This window comes from Stegodyphus dumicola, chromosome X1 (assembly GCF_044657685.1).
Source record: "Stegodyphus dumicola isolate Sdum_Otavi_A_Nest chromosome X1, ASM4465768v1".
Lineage (NCBI taxonomy): Eukaryota > Metazoa > Arthropoda > Arachnida > Araneae > Eresidae > Stegodyphus > Stegodyphus dumicola.
The window spans coordinates 220,534,431-220,555,267 of NC_140780.1; the positions used below are offsets into that span (position 1 = coordinate 220,534,431).

Sequence of the window (20,837 nt, forward strand, 5' to 3'; positions counted from 1 at the left end):
GCGGTTCGATTCCCGGCGAAGGCGTTGCAAATTTTTCATCTTGCCTGCTTTCAATTAACCTAATGTCTCTACAAGCTAATGTATTTTTCAAGAGGGTTTTACATTTTTAGCATAAAGCAACATTTATCAAAATATTGCAAAGAATATTCAAAGAATTTATTCTAACGTTTATGAATTATAGAGTGTATTTCAGAACAACGTAATTTCTTAAAGTTATCATCACGAGTAACGAATTTTTAGACTCAATTTATCTCAAAGTATCGAAGCCAGAAAGCGTTCTGAATTGAATTACTCCATAGGAAAAGAAATAATATAAATTATACTGCAAATAATGTAGGATTGTAAACATATGAAAGTATGTACACTCTATGCATGTGTTCTAATACTTAAGTGTATGCAACATTAAATCACTTTTGATTAGAAAAGAACATATAAAATACGTGTGCTGGGTTAAAGTAATGACCTAGTTATTTATAAAATTAGACACTTAACATCACAGAACATTTTAAATCACAGAAATTTGCCTTTAGATTTCTTTAGACGTTAAAAGTGGTCTTGCATTGAAACATGAGAATAGGAAAACATAAATAATACTAAAAGAAGGCTAAACGGAATGATAAGTTTTAGTTTTTTATTATAATATTTATTGCCCTGTTTTTCTGCATATTCTCAGCTCAGTTCTGACTGAATAATTGTATCATTTTGAATACTTTTGCTCTAACGTAGAATTAAAACGCTTGAGAAACTGGTAAACAAACTGCATTAGTTTTGTTACAAAATCACGACTATAATTTTTCATGAACAATCGCTTACATTTTAACATTTTACAAACATTTTCCAAGACTATTATAGTTTTAATTTTTTTAAATGGAATTGCATTATATAAACTTTGGTCTAAGAAAATGAAACACTGAAAATGGCTTTGTTTGTACTTGTAATACAACAGACTGCTCTTCATGTAACTTGGCATCTAACAAGAGCCCTGCTCGATTTAGTAGAGCTTCCTTTGTTTTGATTTCTAGCTACTTTTGAATATGTCACGGAACACTCCTCCTTCCCTTCATCCCAAAGACTTATATTCCAAAAAGAGATTTCGCATTTTAAGATGTTCGTAGCGCGTTCGCTTTTTGGGAGAGGTTTTCCTTCAGGCCCAAAATGGGACGTCTAACCCAATAATGGATTTCTTTTGATTTCTTTTGTATAGTTCCTCTGCAGTTTTTCGGAAGCTCATATTTATTTATGCATTTATTATGCATTATTTACGCATTTATCTTTTACTTATAGCATAGCACGTGTTTAGAACGTGTTCAAAACTGTGTATGATTCTACAGTGTAAGGTTTGGATGCTTGCCCCGCGTCAGGAGGATATTTACCGATCTCATATTATTTTGTGTACTTAAAGCAAATAATATTACGTATTACTTATTTTAATAATAATGTGTAATAGATTAAGGAACATGTAGGAAATAAGTTACAACATGTAGGGAAAAGTTAGAACGCGGTATCAGATAATAATCTATTATCAGTTGTTTTGATATATTTTAATCAATTAATGCCTTATGAATTCTAAAGCATTTTAAGATCATATAATCATGCAATAATTAGGATAATTTTTAGATGGAAGCATAACAGACCAAAATTGCCTCTAGAAATAATGTGAAAATAAAAGGGGAAAACTGTCCATTTCCGACTTTTAATACACATTTTAATGAGACTGCTGATAGATATAAATCAAACGTTTCTGAGGAAAAGAGAAGGGAGTATTTTCCCACTTGGCTTTTATCTGAAAAATGGAATTACACTGTCTTCCCTCCTTTTCTAGATATTTTACATAACTATTGGACTTGTTTCTAATTTTCTCCTTTCGAAAGTACCTATTTTGTAAAATTTTATTATTAAATTCTCAAAACTAAAACATTTCTGTGTGTGATCGCGCGCGTGTGCGTGCCAGTTGAACTGATTTTTTTAAACTTGAGCAAATATAAAATATGGGATCTCTGTAAGTAACTGAAACACGAGTTATGTTTCTTAAATGTTCAAATTTTGACCAAATTTATGCTCACTGTCTTCTGTGATACACTATTCTAAAAAAAAACCATATTTTTTTGTTTGGGAAGCAGTGACAGAAATATAAAACGATCAAATTCTGTGCCAACTACCCTTATTGCATTTAACGCGGCTTTCAAAATATCGTTAAGTGGTAGAAAACGACTAATCTTATAGTATTACAAGCTACGTGCAATTACGACGGAGGCATTTTACAAGGGAAAACATAAAACAAATAAAACAAATTTCTTCTTTGAAGGTTTTTGTGAAGATTAATGATTCTCTTGTGATTAAGTAAAAAGTTACTTTGTCATTTTTAGAAGTTTTTCTCGCCTTAGAAGTATTTTTAAATTAAGTTTGGAAGGTACTTTACCTCCCAAGAATATTTTATAATCATTTTATTGACAAAAGTTCGTTATTATTGTTATTTCTTTACTTTATATTCTCAATAATTCAGCTAGAAATGTTAATCTTTCAGATACCTGTAACTAAAATGCTTTTTGTAACATAAACCCACACAGACAAGAACATAGTGATAATTTGAGTAACACATCCTATTGAGGTTTTGTATTTGAATTTATGCCGAAGGTTTTAAATGTAATGATATTTAACCAATTCTATATTAACAAATTTTAGAAAGAGAAGAATAACTTAGTATACATAATTTTCAAGATTAAATTATTGCTAGTCATTAAAAGTTTATATACACTTGATTTTCGTTTCTTGGATCTTCGTTTCCTTCCTGTAACGTTATTTTATTAAAGCCATTCAGAGATATACAATGCAAGCAAACTCTAGCGATAGGAAACTAAACTAACTCCACTGCATTCACACTGAATAGTGAAGGAAGTCGAGAAGGTATTAACATTCTAGCCAAGGATTTGAATGCAGCACTCAGGTTTAGATGTTATTAAATACTTAAGTTTAAGATTAAGCTTCTTGGTGTGCTAAACGGCCATAATATTCTCTCCGTTTACTAGACAAGGGTCAAAACAACATTTCTTTCATTAAAAATTAGTTCTCACTACCTATTCTGCGATAATTTCCTAATCTGAAAAAACAAAATCACTTGATCGAAGTTTCTTTTCAATATAAAATAAAAAATAAAAATCTTCTGCCGCTACAGAAACAAAATTTTTGTAAAATATTTTTGTCCTTATCAAATCTTATTTATTGGGGAAAAAAATGCGGAAACCATTTTTTATTTTTATTTTAGTTTCTCTGAGCATTGTAACAGCAATGTATTAGTTTTTTGTGCAGATAGTTTTTGCTGTCAATATTTGCAGAAAATATTTTTGTGAAAACTCAGTAAATGTTTCACGTTTTTCTTTATTTTTAATTCACTCATTTTACTTTTGTAAAAAAGTAAATTCTTATTATAAAGAAACTATAGTTAAATGCGCTTTATTCAAATGAAAATTTAGACTCACATCAAGAACATTCACCTCCCACATCCTCTACTTTGCATGCAAATGTGCATTTACAGGATTCTTATCAGCCAATTTAATGTATTCTACCGATATACTTGCTTCGCGACAGTTACACAGAAAAGGTAGCACTTAGCATTCATTGTCTTTCGAAGAAACGTTTTCTCCAATCCTCACTACAATGCGAATAAATAACGTATATGAATATAACATCAGATCACTATTTTGTGCTTACAAAATACAGAAAGCAGTATTTCGTATAACGAATCATGCATAGCATTCAACCTGTTTTTGTATTTCGGTAGTGTCTCAACATTAATGTTGCTTTTAAGATTCAATGGTCTTTGATCATGGAAACGATTTTTTATATTATATGGCGAAATGAAACATGACTACAGTCTTCTTTCCCTTTGCTAAGTTATCTCTTCAAGACATATTAAATACTTATATTCAGACATATTTATATGTAATGACAGGGTTAATATATATGTTTATGTATAACGATTTTCGAGCGATTTCGAGTACTTGGATTGTTATTAAATATGTGATTATTCTGTTGGGGAACTTTCAGGGTGCACATGCTTTCGTGATCAATATGATGTCGTGATAAAATTTAAATTCATTTTCAGGTGGTATAATGAAAGTACCTTTTTTATTTTTTCTGGACAATATATAATTCTTCTGTACATAATCAATATGTTTTGAATCTTTACGTAATTAAATTATTTCACTGTATTAATTATTTTAGAGATGAAATATTTTATAGTTTGTCGAATGGAAAGTAAGAAAATCGTCACATAAAAAATAGAGGGAAAAGAGAAAGAGAAAACGATGTCTGAAGTAATGATTGGAGATTTAAAGAAATTTTATTGTATGGATCTGCTTCTTAATAAAAATAATCTGAATTAAGCAAAAATTATATTTTAAAGATTTTCGTTTTCTATAGCCGTCATTATTATTCTTGATGTTATTACAATGTTAATAATTATTGAAAATATGCTGATACTAGTGGATAATAGCTGCATATTAAAGAAAGTATTGCCCATGCAAAGTTATAGTTTACACTTATTTTTTGAGAAAAATCAACTATGTAAGTTATTGATGAGCTACTCTGCTACTTCAAGAGCGCAACAAACATTTGAAATAATAGCTAATTTGAAAGAAATCATAACTTACATTTACTTCCAAGTTATAAGCCAATTTTTTTCTACTACGCTCTTTAAATAAATGCTTGAATTTTAATAGAATGCATAAGCGTTGTTTATAGTGATTACGTTTTTCATATTTTAAATTTCTGAGAGGATCTATGGGATTAGGTTAATTGGAAAAGCCGGAGAGATGAAAAGTTAGCAAACGCCTTCGCCGGGAATCGAACCGCGGACCTCTGGAAGACCGGGCCAACGTGCTGAACCACTACACCGCGAAGGCACGCTAGGAAAGCGGGAGAAATACCTTATAAACTAGCATCTCTTAATAAAGCTAAATATCATCAAAATCTGCAACTGTTTTTCAGATATTTTTAATTGTTATTTTAAAGTTTGTTTAACTTTCTGAAGCTTCTAATTTCGTTATCTACTACACATCAGATATAAGAAGTAATAAATTAAAAGACTAGATAAATGAGAAATATACCTTGAATTTTCGTGTCTGTTACAGTAGAAGAAGAAATGTGTCATGATCTTCGATACTCAGCAATACAAAAGTTATAATTTGTTTCTTATGACTGTTTCGTTTCAATTAATTGTCTCTCAAAATGAATTTATGTATGTTTGGATTCGGGATTAAATATTTTGCTTTAAGAATACTGTTCTGCTGTAAAATTAATACAATGTAAATAACAAACTTCTTTCCCGTTGTTTGGTTTAGAAGTTTATCCCTACTCATGATTACTGAAGAGCGCATGAAAGCAACTTTTATTTGAAAGCAGTCTTAAAAGTCACATTTTATCAAAACATGTTACAGTGATTTGTGTAGGATCGATATTACATGTACGACGAATAAAACTAAATCCAAGTCATGAGTTAAACTATTGATCCGTGCAAACTTCAGTATGAATTATTCTTTTGTGCGATGATAATTGTACATTTAAATTTTTACCCTAAAATCTGCCCTGATCAATTCTCATTAGATATATGTAATCATATTATATAATGTCATCTGCCCTATAATTAGATGAGAAAGTGCCAACAAGATATTTCGTGTATATTTCGCGTATCAAAAATATGTACTTCTTTTAGGAGTTTTCGTATATAACTACCACCACTAAAAATTAAAATAAGGTCTTTTCTGTCATCCTCAAATTTAAATGATGTAATTATTATGACAAACTTATGTTTGCATTTTCTCTTTTGCTTCGATAAAATACTCTCGAATATCATGTCTTAAAAAATTATATAATATTAAATATATTTTGAACAACATACTTTCTGAAAGATTCAAGCAATTCGCTTTCCTTTCCAAAATTCAATTTAATTAATATAACGTTTGATTTTCTTTAATTAATAAATAAGAAGAATTTGCGTGCTTAAATTTGAAGAATAAATTCTCAAATTAATAAACAAATATTCCAGTGCTATGAAAGTACACGACAAAATTTAATACTTGAAATAACTCTTCATGTCTACACGCCAACAACCATTTATTATTATTCCCTTGTAATAGGATTCATAATTAAGCAAGCAAATTTAGTACCCAGAATTAAAACGCTTCAAAGCAAAGCAATTTACATTTTTGAAGCAAAATCTTATGTTAATGTAATAAGAAATTTGCCCAAATTACTTTTAAATTTACATCTAAAATTATCTCTACGTAACAAACTTTTAATAAAATTTCCCAGTTTTTTCCCCATGAGAGGTTTAATATTTTCCTTTCAGAAGAAACATCAGCAATGCTCACGGGTACAAATTTAATTTTTCTACTAAAAGAGAACGTTATTAAACTACTTGAAAAGCAAGAGAAAACGAAAATGTGGATTGGATACGTCCAGGGAAAATGTACGAATACTATGATGTATTTGTTTAAAAACAGCGAGAAACAGTAAACATGATATTATAAGATGATCAATATTTTTCCTATTGTATAGGAAAAGCAAATAAGCATTTAAAAAAACGAATTTAGTACCTCCCAGACTTTAAAAAATGGATAACATAATATAATCTATGTGATAGAGTAAAAAAAGTTTGTTTTCTATGTACTCAATGCACCCTGATATCAGATATGTACTCGAATTCTTGTTGCACTCTCAAGTTTTGAGTTATGTTTTAAGGGATATTTTTCTGCTTCCTTTGCAGCGGGCCTTCGTGATGTAATTGGAAACATATCCGGCTAGGAGCGGGAGGTCTGCAGTTCGAATCTCAGAGAGAGCATAGGTAATCTTTTATGTTTTCTGCTCACAGGTAAAGCCCAGTAGTCTCTACGTCGTTTGGTAAGATATAAATACGTCTTAAGAATGCGTTGTTATATTAACAGCTAAGTAATAGTTTAAGAGGAATGTTTTAGCAATAATTCTGGGAGGTCTTCGTTCTTTTTTTCTGATTTCTGTACTTCATTTTCTATTTACAATCATTAGAATTAAGCTGTCATTCTGAATACCTTAAAGAAATCCTCCTTAAAGGTCATTACCACATTTCCAGTGTAAGGAAAAATGAGCTACAAAAATCTGAAAATCCTTTCGAAAATAAGCTATAATGAAAAACACGAAAGGAAAATTTATGATTTGAAAATAACTGTTATTCCCATTAGAATTCATTAAGTTGCTAAGACACTGTTGATGGTTAGGATTCACATACCAGAAAATATATTATTCTTACAAATGGCTCTATATCATTCGAAATGCTACAACCGGTATTATTATGAACTATAAATTAAGAACTTTTTAAAATTAGGAACTCGTCAATATCTGAAAATGCTACTTGGCAGTATTTTAAGAATGTATGCAAAAATCTCCTCGGGGAAAGTGTTATCACTACTTTTTTTTCAAATGCTCTGATAGCTTCTCTTCAACCATAAACCGTGAACGGCCGAATCCATTGGCTATTTAGCTATCTCATCACCGCAACGCTGCCCAAGATGCCGCACAGGGAGTGGCGCTGACACTATAGTCGCGAAACTGGAGAAAACACAACTACAGGCATCCATACTTTTTCCAGGATTCGAAACCAGAACCAAAGCCGGTTCAAGTACTACCATGCCAGCACGTATACTGTAAAGAGAAATGCAGAATCTCTAAAAAAGGTAAGGATGAGTTTTTAAATTATACCGAAACCGTGTGATGCAACCATTTTCAGAACTTTACATAAGGATATTCATGAAGGTTTGCTAAAAGAACTCCATCATAAAATCTGATAATTCATTCAAACTTTAAACGAGGATAACTGTGTTCTATTTTCATTGAATTTACATTTAGTGTACGAAGTAAAATGGAAGCTACTATATTCAAGAAATACAATTATTGGATACGAAACGAAACCGTAATTAACCAAATTCAAAAAATGCTTCTGAGTCAAACAACTAAATAAGCGTTCCAGCGGTATCCGTCCAATAATTCGGAGAGCTAACAGAGACATACATTTTGCCATAACATATTCTGAAAGTTGAAATTTCGCATTAATATTAAATGTACTTTTCATTATGTAGCCAATAAAACGGACTTATTAGACACAATGAATAGACGTTTTCTTGTAATTAGATAAAGCGTTTATATATATAAAAAAAGCGTTTATAGCGATTTGAGAGAAAGATTTAACCTAGAACAGTTTCAGTAATTTAAGTGAAACTGAGTTTTATCTTTCAGACATACATTAAACAAAAGCTAAGGAAAGTGAAAATTCTTTTCTTAAGACAGGCGTGCCACGAACGTACTTAAAACTCTGTAAGAACCACTAGTTTATCTTTTAAAGTGATAACTTAAGTGAGTGTAGAAACTACACAGGAAAAGGGTTAAAAGTACCCTTTATTAAACTCTTTAAAATTCCCAATGCGTCGACTTGACGCTAACGCACTACGCCTCACTCGGGCGATGACTCAAATAACAAGAACTAAACTAAAATTCAAAGATATTAACAAGCAGCAGAAATTACGCTATAGGGCTCAGAAACTCCTGCTCCTTAAACCCGCGTCGAAATCTGGAGGCAGGAATGTAACAGCTGTTATGCCACGTAAACCAGCAATAACTGCAGAAATATAAGCTCACGCTACAGAGGTGAAGGCTATTGCCCAAACTGTCTTACTTTCCTTTTAGAACTCAATATTTAAACTTTTTCTCCGCAAGGTAGAATTTGCATTAATTCACGCGTGCTACCAAATTTAAATATTCTGGCATTGGAATGAAGGCTTATAGGAAAGAACGTAAAATTAAATTAAATTGGTTATTTAAAACAAATAAATATAAATCCCTACAACTCTTACTACTTGCAATTTATGCTTGTCTATTTTTAAATACATTAATATTTAGGTAATTTATCTGACAATATTTAAGGAAGTTATCTGTCCTTAATATAAATTGTGATGTAATTTAAGCACAAGCTATGAAAACTCAAGTGAGGTAGAAATTTATTCAATTAGTTTTTAAAATCAATTATATTTTATTATTTAATGAGCGCATTAATCTTCAAAGCAGAGACAATCAAATTTTAAATCTAGGCAAAATTCAGCCTTAGACTGATATAAATTTGAATAAAGAGCTCTATGTATTTTTAGGCAATCATTTAGAGTAAGGTTTCTTAAACGTTTTTCAGTCGCGATCCCTTTTTATCACTGAGATTTTTTCGCGACCCCCAGGACCCCATAATATTTCCAAAAATTTTGTTGGACCCCCCCCATACGTATTGCGCAAATCCGACACACGCGGGAGTGAAACTGTCTATGTTTTGGCTTGTACTGTAATATACTATTGCAGTTTTAAGTCATTAACTTTAATTTCTAATTTTAAGACATAGAACAATGCGAAAGTTTTAAATATGTAACGTGCAAAGCAAGGAAAATGAACATTTATATTATAAAAATAATGCGTCGAAACTTTTCTTTTTCCTTTGTCTGATTGTCTTATCTTTATCTATTTTCAGATACATTGTGTAAAACTGTTTGGTAATTGTAAAATTATTATAATAAGTTAAAGAAATATCATAACTGCTAAAATTTTTGGCGACCCTCTTGGGGATGGCGACCCACAGTTTAATAGACCCTGATTTAGAGATCGCTATTCATCAAGGACCTAAAATATTACGCCAATAAAACTTGTAATTTGCTGCAAAAAACGTTTGTTCTTCAGGTAAAATAATTTTTGATAAATCCCTTCAAAGTGAAAAAGGTGTTTCTTTAAAACTAAAATTAATCTAAGGTGGAATTTGGACTTAATACATTTTGCATTTATTCTTCCTTTCTCCCATTTGTAACATAAGAATAAAATCACCGAGTTTGAAATTCTTGAAAGTTCTAAGTTTATTCTTGAAATTTTCTTAATCGCTGTTTAGCGATAAAGTACTTGTCGTATCTATTCATAAACGTTTCCAGTAGTAATAAATGACACCTAGGATCAAAATCGTTAAATTTTCTAGATGTGTTTTGTGTATATGTACGTGCTCTAGAAATTTATTAAAGTTTAAATAACTTTCTTTTATATTCTGCGTAATGCCAAAACGTTTAGTTTCTTTTTATGTTTTTATAATACAGTATATAAATAGATACTGAAATAATAATTATAATAATTAAATTAATAATTAAAATAATAAATCAATAAGATAAGAAATAATAAATCAATAATTAAAAAAGTGCTTTTCTCGTAAAGAAAAACTTATGGAAATTTCGTTTCTTAGTACGATAAAAAAAAAGTTGATTCAGAATTTTTATTAATGATAAATATACGTCAGTTACCTCTGAAAATCTCAAGAGAAACAAGAGCATATAATGTGTATTCTGATTTTGTCTAAATTAGTATGTTTAAATGATTTGGACACTTTAGAGTTTTCGTTGCAGAGAAAAGTATTAATCTTTAATGATTAAAACAAAATAAAGCAGGGATCGATCTTACTACACAAAGTATCATTTTTCTTATTAATGATTTGAAAGCACTCTATCTGTTGAAATGATTTTCACTTTCGAGACTAAAATTGTCAAGGCAGGATGAATGAAATGAGATAAACTACCTCAGATTCTTATTGCATTTTATCAGTAGAGCAATGTTTTGCATGCGAAATGTGTGGAAACACGCGCGAATGATCCACTTTGACAGTCGTAACAAATAATATTCGATAAGGAATTTATTACAAAAAATGTTTCCTTGTCTTTGTTTGTACATATTAAAAACTAATCGCGTGCTGCTTATTAGTGTTTTTTACTTCTATAAGCAAATAAACTCAAATATTTTATTTAACTATTACATGTTTCTGATTAGAGAGAAAGGAAAGTAATTTTGATCTTTCGGAGCTCCATTTTTCAACATAACTCCTGAACATTTGCAAAAATGCACAAAACATGCTCTATCGATACAAAATAAAATTAATAAATTGTGTTTCATCAACAAATTTATTAAATGAAATTCAGTAAATGAGCTAATGGAAATAAATATATTAGATCTCTTCACGATTTAATTATATACAGGATATTTTTATTACCAATAAACGAATATTATAAAATGGTATTTTATGTCGAATATTTGAAATTATGCAATACAAAAAAATTAATTTTATTGATATTTTAGGTTTATAAACCTGGCAAGTGGTGAGTCTCAGCTTACATAAATTATCAGAATAATGTTCTATAAAATATTTAAATTTAACACAAGAGAAATAAAGATAAATTATTTACTTACAATTGACTGGATCGCTTGGTGAAGATTACATAGTTGCAGTTGCAACCTCCTAATTTCCCTGGAAATCTAATTCCCTTGCAAATTGTGTCACATGACATTGTCCTTTTTTCAGCATTGACAGTGAGCGCAAAGAAAGGATACAAGATGCAGACCAAAAAACAGATATAATTGCTGCCCATAATGGCTGTAGTTAAGAGCAGTGAGATGACCTGAGTCCTATGATGCGCTGAGCGGACAATAGAGACAGAATCGGGATCGGTGTATATTTATATACAAGAGTGGAACGGCCAGAATTGTGCGTGGAAGTCTCTTGCAGTGCGGAAAAGAGTTTTAAAACGCCTACATTAAAACGCGCCCGAGAGTGACGTCACTTCACCGGCGAACCAATAGAACGCTTCGCAACATGAAATTAGGGAAGAAAATGCTGTTTTCTAGTGTATTCTTCTATAAAAATATGGGAGGGGCAACTTGTTACATCTCAACACTTTTGCGATTCAAAATAAGGGAGTCTCTTTCAGACAAATCCACCGCGTTTTTTCCCGATGTTATCGTAAGGGGTTATATAACTGTTGATAAATGCAACTTTCTCACTGTTTCATGATTTGCAACAAAAGCAGAAATCACAAGTCAACAATAAAAAAGTCAAAATATTTTATTTCCTTGATAATGGAGTATTTGATTATTAATATTAGATTTCATTTTCCAAAAATTAAGTTTTATTTTTAATAATGTTTTACATTACAGTCAAGAACAACTAGAAATACAAAGTAAGTTCTAGCTCGAGCTATAACGAAATTAATAATTTTACTTTAAATCCAGTTTCTTAGGAATTCCCAACCACTTTTATTACAATTTCCTCCTAATTAGTTATTTAATTCTTGAATGCCTTTAACAGAGTCCTTTGTTCGGTTAAACGGATATTTTAAGGAAATATACTCTAAAAATCATTCTAAATGTTACTGTTCAAACTTTTTCTTTTTTACAAATGGCGGGCACTTGCCTCTAACGGCATTGGCCACTGCTAAAGCCAGAAGCGGTGATCATTTTATTGTGGAGGCACCTAATAGTTGACCACCGTTACCTCCTATGAAGGGACAGACAATTTTACATCCATGTCTTCTGCGGGATTCGAACCGGGCTCTTTGGTACCGCAGGCAGGCTTCCCTAACCACTATACCGTCTGGGCGGCCAAACTTTGTTCAACCTTTATACCTCGTAATATTCCCCACTCTCCTCTTCTTATGGCTTAGAGTATTTCCAGTTTATAAATCAAAGCTAGTCTTCAACATTGCAGTGTAAGCTTCGTATTGTTAGACATCAGGAATTTGACATGTTACTGCTATCTTTCAAATGCTTTTATAAGTGTTGGATAATAATAATATTTTTTGCCCATGGTTATGACATGCTTTTTACAAAACATTTTGTAATTTACTATACAACAGTCACTCCATAAGTCATTTAGCACGAATAAATCCTGATGTAATTATTATGCTTCTTTGGCCTTAGTGTAACGCATGCGCTGACATTTCAGGTCTGCAATTCGATAAATGAATCTTGTAGAGACATTAGACATTTTCGTAACAGGAGAGATGAAAATGAGCGATGCCCCCGCCGGGACTCGAACCATGGACCTCGGAACACGCTCCCAGCGTGCCGACTACTACACCACGAAGACATGCTAAGAAGGCGGGAAAAATACCTTATAATCTTAGCAAAGTTCACAATAGTCATTTTTCACAATAAGACACTGTTTCCAGCATTCCTGCCACTGCTGAAATAAGGCCTCAAAGTCATTTATAAAGGAGTCCACAACTTCTTATAATTATTGGGATTATCCCTGAATCACATAAACGGTAGGAAAGCGGTTACTTTTCATTTGCATTATCATTTGCGACAAAAAAAATTGGCTGAACCTAATAGGGCGATTGCTGCACATGCCCTAAACTAGCAAGTATGGTACATGAGGAAGCAACAGCATATTTATGGTTTCCGAAAAACTCTCAAAGCGGAGTGCTTAGGGACACAATGTGCTGTTTTCGTGGAGAGTTCATGTCTTTACACGCCTTAGATCCGTTTGCTATTGCCGAATGTTTTCCCTTAAATGCGGCCGAACTTTACAGTGAAACTTTGTTTCCGATTTAGATTTCGAGGATGAATTCGTGATGAGCAATGCCATGCTTTCGAAAAACACAATGAGCATTGTCTTTCGCTGAGCTGCAGCCCATTCTCGCCTACTGCGGTAGTAAATATATTAGGCTCTTCCTCTGCGACGAGCTGCAATTTGAATCAGGCTCGTATCCATACACCCAAATCTCTTCACCGATAATTATTCTGAACATGAAGGGTGGCTTATCCTCAACACATTCACAGACATCTTGGCACACTGTGACCCAGTGTTCTTTTCATATGGGTGTCAGTAGCTGGGGACGAACATGGCAGCAACATCCTGCATCATCAGTTCCGATGTTAGGATTGTCCTCATTCACTTTTACAAAGCACAAAAATTTTCTGAAGTGTCTTTACAGTTCTCTGACGAACCGCATGAGCTAGTTTCCAAACTCGCTGCACATTTTGGGGATAATGATGGTGAAAGATTGCACATGAAAGATTTTTCAGAACACTTATCTTTTTTAAGGGTCAATCTTCTGGCTTTGAAGTGCCTGTGCCCTTCAAAGCATTTTGTACAATTTATCGCCGTAATCTTGTCAAATCAAGCTCAGTGCCTTTGTCGCCTATTTGCACACTTTAGCAAAAAATTTCACGCTGACTCTTTGCTCCCCTTTTCTGTCCATAATGCTATCTCAAACTAATAGACAAACGTGATCACAATGTACTGCAATTACAATTCTCGATAGTGGCGGACCGCCTTTAAAAATTAGTGTTGTGGTCAGAGAGGACTTCGCAACTCTATAATTGTGAAGGCATCTCTGGGTTATCAAATGTTAGCGGTATACAAACCTAATCCAGGAATTTCTCACGTAAAATTTAAAACCCTTTTGCAAACATCCTATTTTTATCATACTTTTACAAACATCAAACATTTATAATCAACTGGGTAAAATAAAATATAAGTAAATAATTTATTACAGAGTCAAGAAACATTGTGAGAGAGGGGAACACTGTTCCTTAAAAAACAATAAAAGCAAAAATCAAGTATTTCATGAAAAGAAAAAAATGAAAACAATTCCTAATTCAAAAACCTTTATAAACAGGGTGCCTAAAAAGATTGGACAGTAAGAGTAATAATACGATATTCGGACCTGGAAATGATAACTCAGGCAAGGCGCAGTGTTCTACTCCATTTGGTTGTGGAAAATCAGTTGAAGTACCCATGAAAACGTCTACATTTGTAGATGTTGCAACTTTGTCACAGATACATCTGACTAATACTACCTAATATTTACTGTCATTATTGTTGATTGGTAGGCCAACATAAATCGAATCTAAGTTCGAAGAATTTGGAACGCATTTTTTTATAAACTCATTTTTTTCTCTTTTCTCCTCTTATACCAAGAAAACCGGCATGATGTTTACCCTCTCTGATCCCTAGTTCACGATATCATACTCTGCTCAGTTAATGGCTATCACGTACTGATTTCTCATAGCCTGCAAATGTTTTCGGGTAACTTTTGTTTAAGATGAGAATCTGATGACTTAATCTTGATATCATAAACTGGATGATTTGACTTGATGAAACCCCCGACCAAATTCAGCGACAGTAGGAAAGGGTCCCTATTTTTCCATGACTACTTCTGCATTTAGCCGGGCACTTTTTGTGATGACCTAGGATTGAATCCAATAACTCTTGCTATAAGTGAGTAGACTGTTGTATGCAGGGAGCTAATGAAGCCGTCAGATGGCTGCGAATTAATTTCACTTTCCGATGAAACACATGCAAATATTTACTTCACCTTAAAACTGGCAACGTTGTCATGCTGAATTCCCAAATTTCATTATCATCTTCAAAAACCAAATCATCGCTTCACTCAGATCATTAAATGAGAAAGATGTTAAAGGAGTCATATACTCAGTGGAAGAATTTGTACAGTGGCCTAAATTTTCCTGATATTTCGAAGCATCTGGAATATTTTCCTAGATAGGAATTCAGTGAAAATTTTTTTAATTTCAGTAACCTTTCAAAAAGTCTATAATTTTGGGGAATTCGCAAAATGTAGCCCACCCTTTAAAATTTGTGTCTCTATATGTGCTAGATGTTATGTTTAGTTATCCAATATAAGTTTTCGTGAAATCCGCGAGAAGCAAATATTAAACAATGCGTAAAATTAAATATAGTATATAATTTTTACATTTGCTAGTTAAATGTAACACTTATTTATAATTATCTATCCATCTTTCTCTCTCTCTCTCTCTCTATATATAGATATATATATACGCACTTTATATGTAAATATGTAAGTGGGGACTGGTGTAATAATAAATTTAACTATAGCGCCTAATTATCATTACTGCTGTATAATCTTTTGTAGTAAGAAAGTAATCATTTCAGGCAATTGCGAATATTTTATAGAGAACGGTTAAAGCTTAGAAATGTTGCTTAATTCCAGTCATCGAAATTCTCCTTATATTATTTCATTCAGTCGCAGCTACATTTCTACTTACATTTCTAATAACAGAAATAGCAACATTTGCAGTATAATTTCACCGCCTTCTGTTAAACTTGTAGATGCTGCAGATGCAACCAAAAAATATTAAAGTGCTAAGAGCATAAGGTCTTATTCATTAAAGTAATAAAGGAAAGTATTTATTTTGAGAATGTATACGATCTAATTATTTTCTCTCTAAGTAGATTGTTATTGCATCATATTATGGTTATTAAAGATGCTTTGAAATGGTATTATTAGATACCACTTTACTTCTACATGTTACTCTTGTGCAGCTGTGAACGTAATCAATTGCTATAGAAAATCATTTTAACAAAGATTAGGTTCGGCCGTTTGAATACAGCAGAGTACTCGAGTGCTATCTGATAGAGAAACAGATGCTTTTGATGAGAAATTTCTATGAGAATCCGAATCGCATTCATTTTTCAAATGAAGCAAATCACAAAACCAAAACACGGAGCCAGCCCTTCCGCCTGCAACTGAGCTTTGGTCGAACTCCTAGCATTCTGGTGTCTTAGCCACTGGTGGGAATTTTGGAATATAATTAGAAGGAAATTAGCAATCAAATAAATAGCAACTGCTTATACCAAATCGTTCTAATTTGTGTCATCTCAAAATTAGTTCTTTTTTCAGGATTCATTTATGACGTTAATGACATTAACTAATGATACCTACTTACTGTTTCAGTCAATCATTATATTAAATTTGCGAACTGAAACTTAAAATTAATCAGTAAGGGAAAAAAGGACTATAAATTTACCAAATCTTCATTTTAAAAACTATGTGTTCTTCTCTTGCTTGCTGCTTTGTTAACAGGTCGTTACTTTCCTTTCTTTGATTAAATGTGTTGCAGTAAAGATGTCTAAACAATAAATAAATAAAAAAAAGCACAAATGTAACTGATTAAGGATGGACGTGTAAATTGTACAGATTTAGCGATGTTTATATCAAAAATATTGCTCAACAATACGAGATAGCGTTTAACAGGTCACAATAACTGCTACCATCTTAAAGCACCGGTTTCCACCACTCCATAATCATGTCCCTATGTCGTACACCGTCGAATAATTTTTATTAGGCACACACACACACACACACATGCATATCTATGTATCTATATATTTATACATAATTTCTAATATGAAAAAATTCTCATACTGCTCTTTTATACTAATTGGAACGAAAGAGGTATGAATTTCTAATGGCAAAATATTCTCCCCACTTAGCTTGCCCGTTAGCACGTCAAATTATATCATAGAGACTCCCTCACAAAGTATTAGTTATTAGTGTAATTAAATATAATGAAAAGGAGAAAAAATGAGTTTTTATATGTGTCAGTGAGACAGAACTTCATTTTCATGAATAAAGTTGCGAACGTTCTTCATTTCTACCCAAATACAAACTTAAGAAAACTAGTGTCACAAGAAAATATATCAATCCAATAAAAGTGAATTACTTCACTTTACTAGCATTATATACGGAAACGTGCATTAACTAGTTCTCATTAGTGTAAATCATAAAAATAAAAAAACAGCATTGTGAATGTTTGAATAATAAAGACGCATACTTGCTGGTCCAGAAATATTACAGTAACAGCCTGAAAAGTTATTATATTTCGAAATTTTTTCAAACCCGCTAACCAGTCTTTTCATTGATATTGGTACTCTCGTAAAATGAATTACCAAATTTTTAATGAGATAAAGATGTGCGCAAGCATATATAAAAACAACAGTTTAATTTTAGTTAAACTTAATTTGGAGCTCTCTGATTGTCGTAGGACTAAACGAATCGTAACTGTTATAAGGTATATCTCCCGCTTTCCTACTGTGCATTCGTGGTGTAGTGGTTCTGCAAGCTGGGTCGGTATTCCAGAGGTCCGTGGTTCGATTCCCAGCGAAGGGCGTTGCTAATTTTTCATCTCTTCTGCTTCCAAATAAATCCTAATGTCTCTACAGTGGCGCTCGAACTAAAAAGGTTGTGGATGATGATTCTCCGCACCCAGGATTTGGCGACTAGATCCCCTAAAACCCTAGTCTCCCTTTAAAAAGGGGAGTGTATAAGGTATTTCTCCCGCTTTCCTAGCGTGCCTTCATGGTGTAGTGGTTCTGCACGCTGAGCCGGTATTCCAGAGGTCCGTGGTTCGATTTCCGGCGAAGGCGTTTGCTAACCTTTCAATTCTCCTGCTTCCAAAAAAATCCTAATGTCTCTACACTGTTTGTAAATAACAATATCTGTTTGGCAGTAGCTGAATTTGATTTGGAGTTGTCTAATTGCTGTCGTTTCAGTCAGAAATGATTTCTGCATTTTAACTGCTTATAAATAAACTTCGACTACTTAACGGATAGCAAGTGGTAACAAATAGCAAGTGGGTGTTTGATAGTTAGCTTCTGTGATATTTGATTAATTAGCATTATTACAAACGCTCCTATTTCTGAAATAGTCGTGGTTACGTTACAGTTCCTTTTAAGTAATTAATTGCGAATAGTAAGTTGTATATCTGGAGTAAATTTCTGCTAATAATGTGGATTACAAGCTTTAATTAAGCTATACGGAAATTTTTGTATCTAAGTAGATTTCAGTTAAGATTTACATTTAGAAGCCAACAGTTCCAGAAGGTGGTAACTCACCAACACTGAAAAGTAACCTTTTCCAGAAAGTATAGATAGAAAATTAAGAAGTCTGAATTAGGCAAGAAGCTACAATATTGCACTGAATTTTCAAGCTTTTAATAGCCTTTTGTGCCCCTTGATGGGCCGATTTTGTGAAATGGTGCGTATGCGGTGCAAGAATATCACACGTTACTTAGACCTTTTAAGAAAGCAGTCGGCTACATTCTAATTTTTGGGGTGGGATGAGCTGAGTTTAAAATTATACGAGTTACATATATTCCTCACTGTCCATGATTAAGTAGAAAGATTGCTTTACACACTTCTATTTCTCATATGTGCATTGCATATTGCATATATGAGATGTGCAATACATTCGTTCTATTTTTAGGTGGGAGTCAGAAATATGACTAGATGTTTGAAATAAACGTGTACTGTAGAAGTGACTCTGTATATTGTAGAAGAAAACGGTAAATAGTGTATTAAACTTGAAACTTCATTTAAAAGATATTTCAAGTAAGAATCATGATCCCGAACTTACGTCATAGCTGCTTAACATGCTGCAGCCAGTTACAGTTGCAGTATGGACGTTTGCAAAATAGAATGATCGAGAGATTATGAGACTGGAGAATTATGATTTTAACGTGCCTATAAGGCAATCCATTGTGGAAAATGGGGGGAACGCTTGCTAGCAGGAGGTAACATCTATTCAGGAAGTAGTAGGACTCCCAACATTTCCCGATGCAACAACATCGATAATATTTGTGGAAGCGTTTGCTAATAGCTTAGAAAAAAAAGCAGTGTGCATCTGCTTTGCTGTGTACTGTTTTTAAATAAAAAAATATTTACTAATGTTATTATCTCCCTCTCTGTAACCATAATATTGTCATCATATGTTTTTCTAAAGAAACAATTTATATAAACAGTTTGCACTAATTGCTAGACATGATATAAAAATGGATGATAATTTCATTAGTGTATTTTAACTTCTTTCCATGCTGCATTTATAGAGTGTATTTTATACATTAATAATAAATGATTGCCATTCTTAAGAAAGTTCAACAACAACCGAACTTTTGGGTTTGTTTGATATTATCTTATATAACTAGTGTATCAAATATAAGTAATGAATAATTTCTGTGAAGAAAAGAGGATGTGTTTCCGGCGGAAAAGCTTCCTCATCTGTCGAACACGAAACTCATCAGTAGAGTTCAGAAAAGTAAAGTTTGAAGTATTCGGACGAAACATTTGTTTTCGTTATTTTGCACAATACGTGTATAAAAATCAACATAATTAATCACTAAAGGATTTCAGTCACATACATCAATAGTTAAAAAATATCACGTTTCGTTTTGTAAGCAAACTAATACTGAACTTTGAACAAATTTGAATGAGTAAGAAGATGTGTAGTATAATTGTAAATCAAATTACCTAGAAATAATTTCTGTTTTCTTTTGTTATTACAGTTCACAAAACCTATGTTTTGCAAATACACTAAGGTTGAGTTACTGAATTTTTCAAGACCATTGTAATGCAAAACTGGATATGAATAATTATAAGTCATAGTAGCTATAAATATTCTCTGTTTATTTTTATTTATTCTGCATCTCATTTTATTTATGCAGTTAAGTATTAGTATTTATATTCAACAGTTTTTCTAAAACGTCCACAGTCGTATAATTAAGTGTGAATAATGAAAAATATGTTATTATGTCATGGCATGGAAAATGTAGAGTGAAAACTTTACCTAACTAGAGATTACAACTTTGGCTTTCTCTCTAATATCTCTAAATAACAAAGTTCTACATAAATTTTTATAACTTATTAGATTTTTCAAAGCAAGAAACAGGAAAAATTGCTTTTGTCTTGCGAGGATTCGAGTTTCTGATCTTCCGATTGCTAGCCAGGTAGGCTACTAATTATACCACGAAGACGCGCGAGGAAGGTGAAAAATTCTTTATAAATTTCAAGAATGTGAGATAGAAGAATGATTCCTATTGTCAATTGCTCTAATTAAGTGAACTCGCTGTTGTCGCTTCAGCTTAAAACATTTCCGTGCCGAGTAGAATAAAACATGCAAAAGAAACGTTCACAATTGATTTCAAATATTAGCATAAGTAAATTTGAAAAAGAATTATTTTTTGCAAGTACTAATGAATATTAATTTTTGCAAGTAATAGTTTTATGCCAAAGTAAGATGTAACAGTTTGTTGCGATAGAAATATTCACGATAACTTCCAACAAAAGTAATTTCTCGAAGGTCCCTTATGTAATCGTCGCATGTCAGAATAAGGTGTAATAGTTTTGTTGTGATGTGTAATCCATTTTA

General features: G+C 32.3%; 2 protein-coding genes across 2 annotated transcripts in view; one reads left to right on the forward strand and one right to left on the reverse strand.

Moving 5' to 3' along the window:
- LOC118188951 (uncharacterized) overlaps window positions 1-11,680 on the reverse strand; it is a 46,133-nt gene extending 34,453 nt beyond the window's left edge. The window contains exon 1 of the mRNA XM_035359481.2: window positions 11,281-11,680. Within this exon, the coding sequence (XP_035215372.1) occupies window positions 11,281-11,459 (179 nt within the window). The 5' untranslated portion in view covers window positions 11,460-11,680. The remainder of the gene's footprint in view (window positions 1-11,280) is intronic.
- Window positions 7,565-20,837, forward strand: part of LOC146993420 (uncharacterized) — a 137,917-nt gene continuing 124,644 nt past the window's right edge. Inside the window, exon 1 of the mRNA XM_085808529.1 lies at window positions 7,565-7,706. The gene's annotated coding sequence lies outside the window, so the exon portion shown is untranslated. The remainder of the gene's footprint in view (window positions 7,707-20,837) is intronic.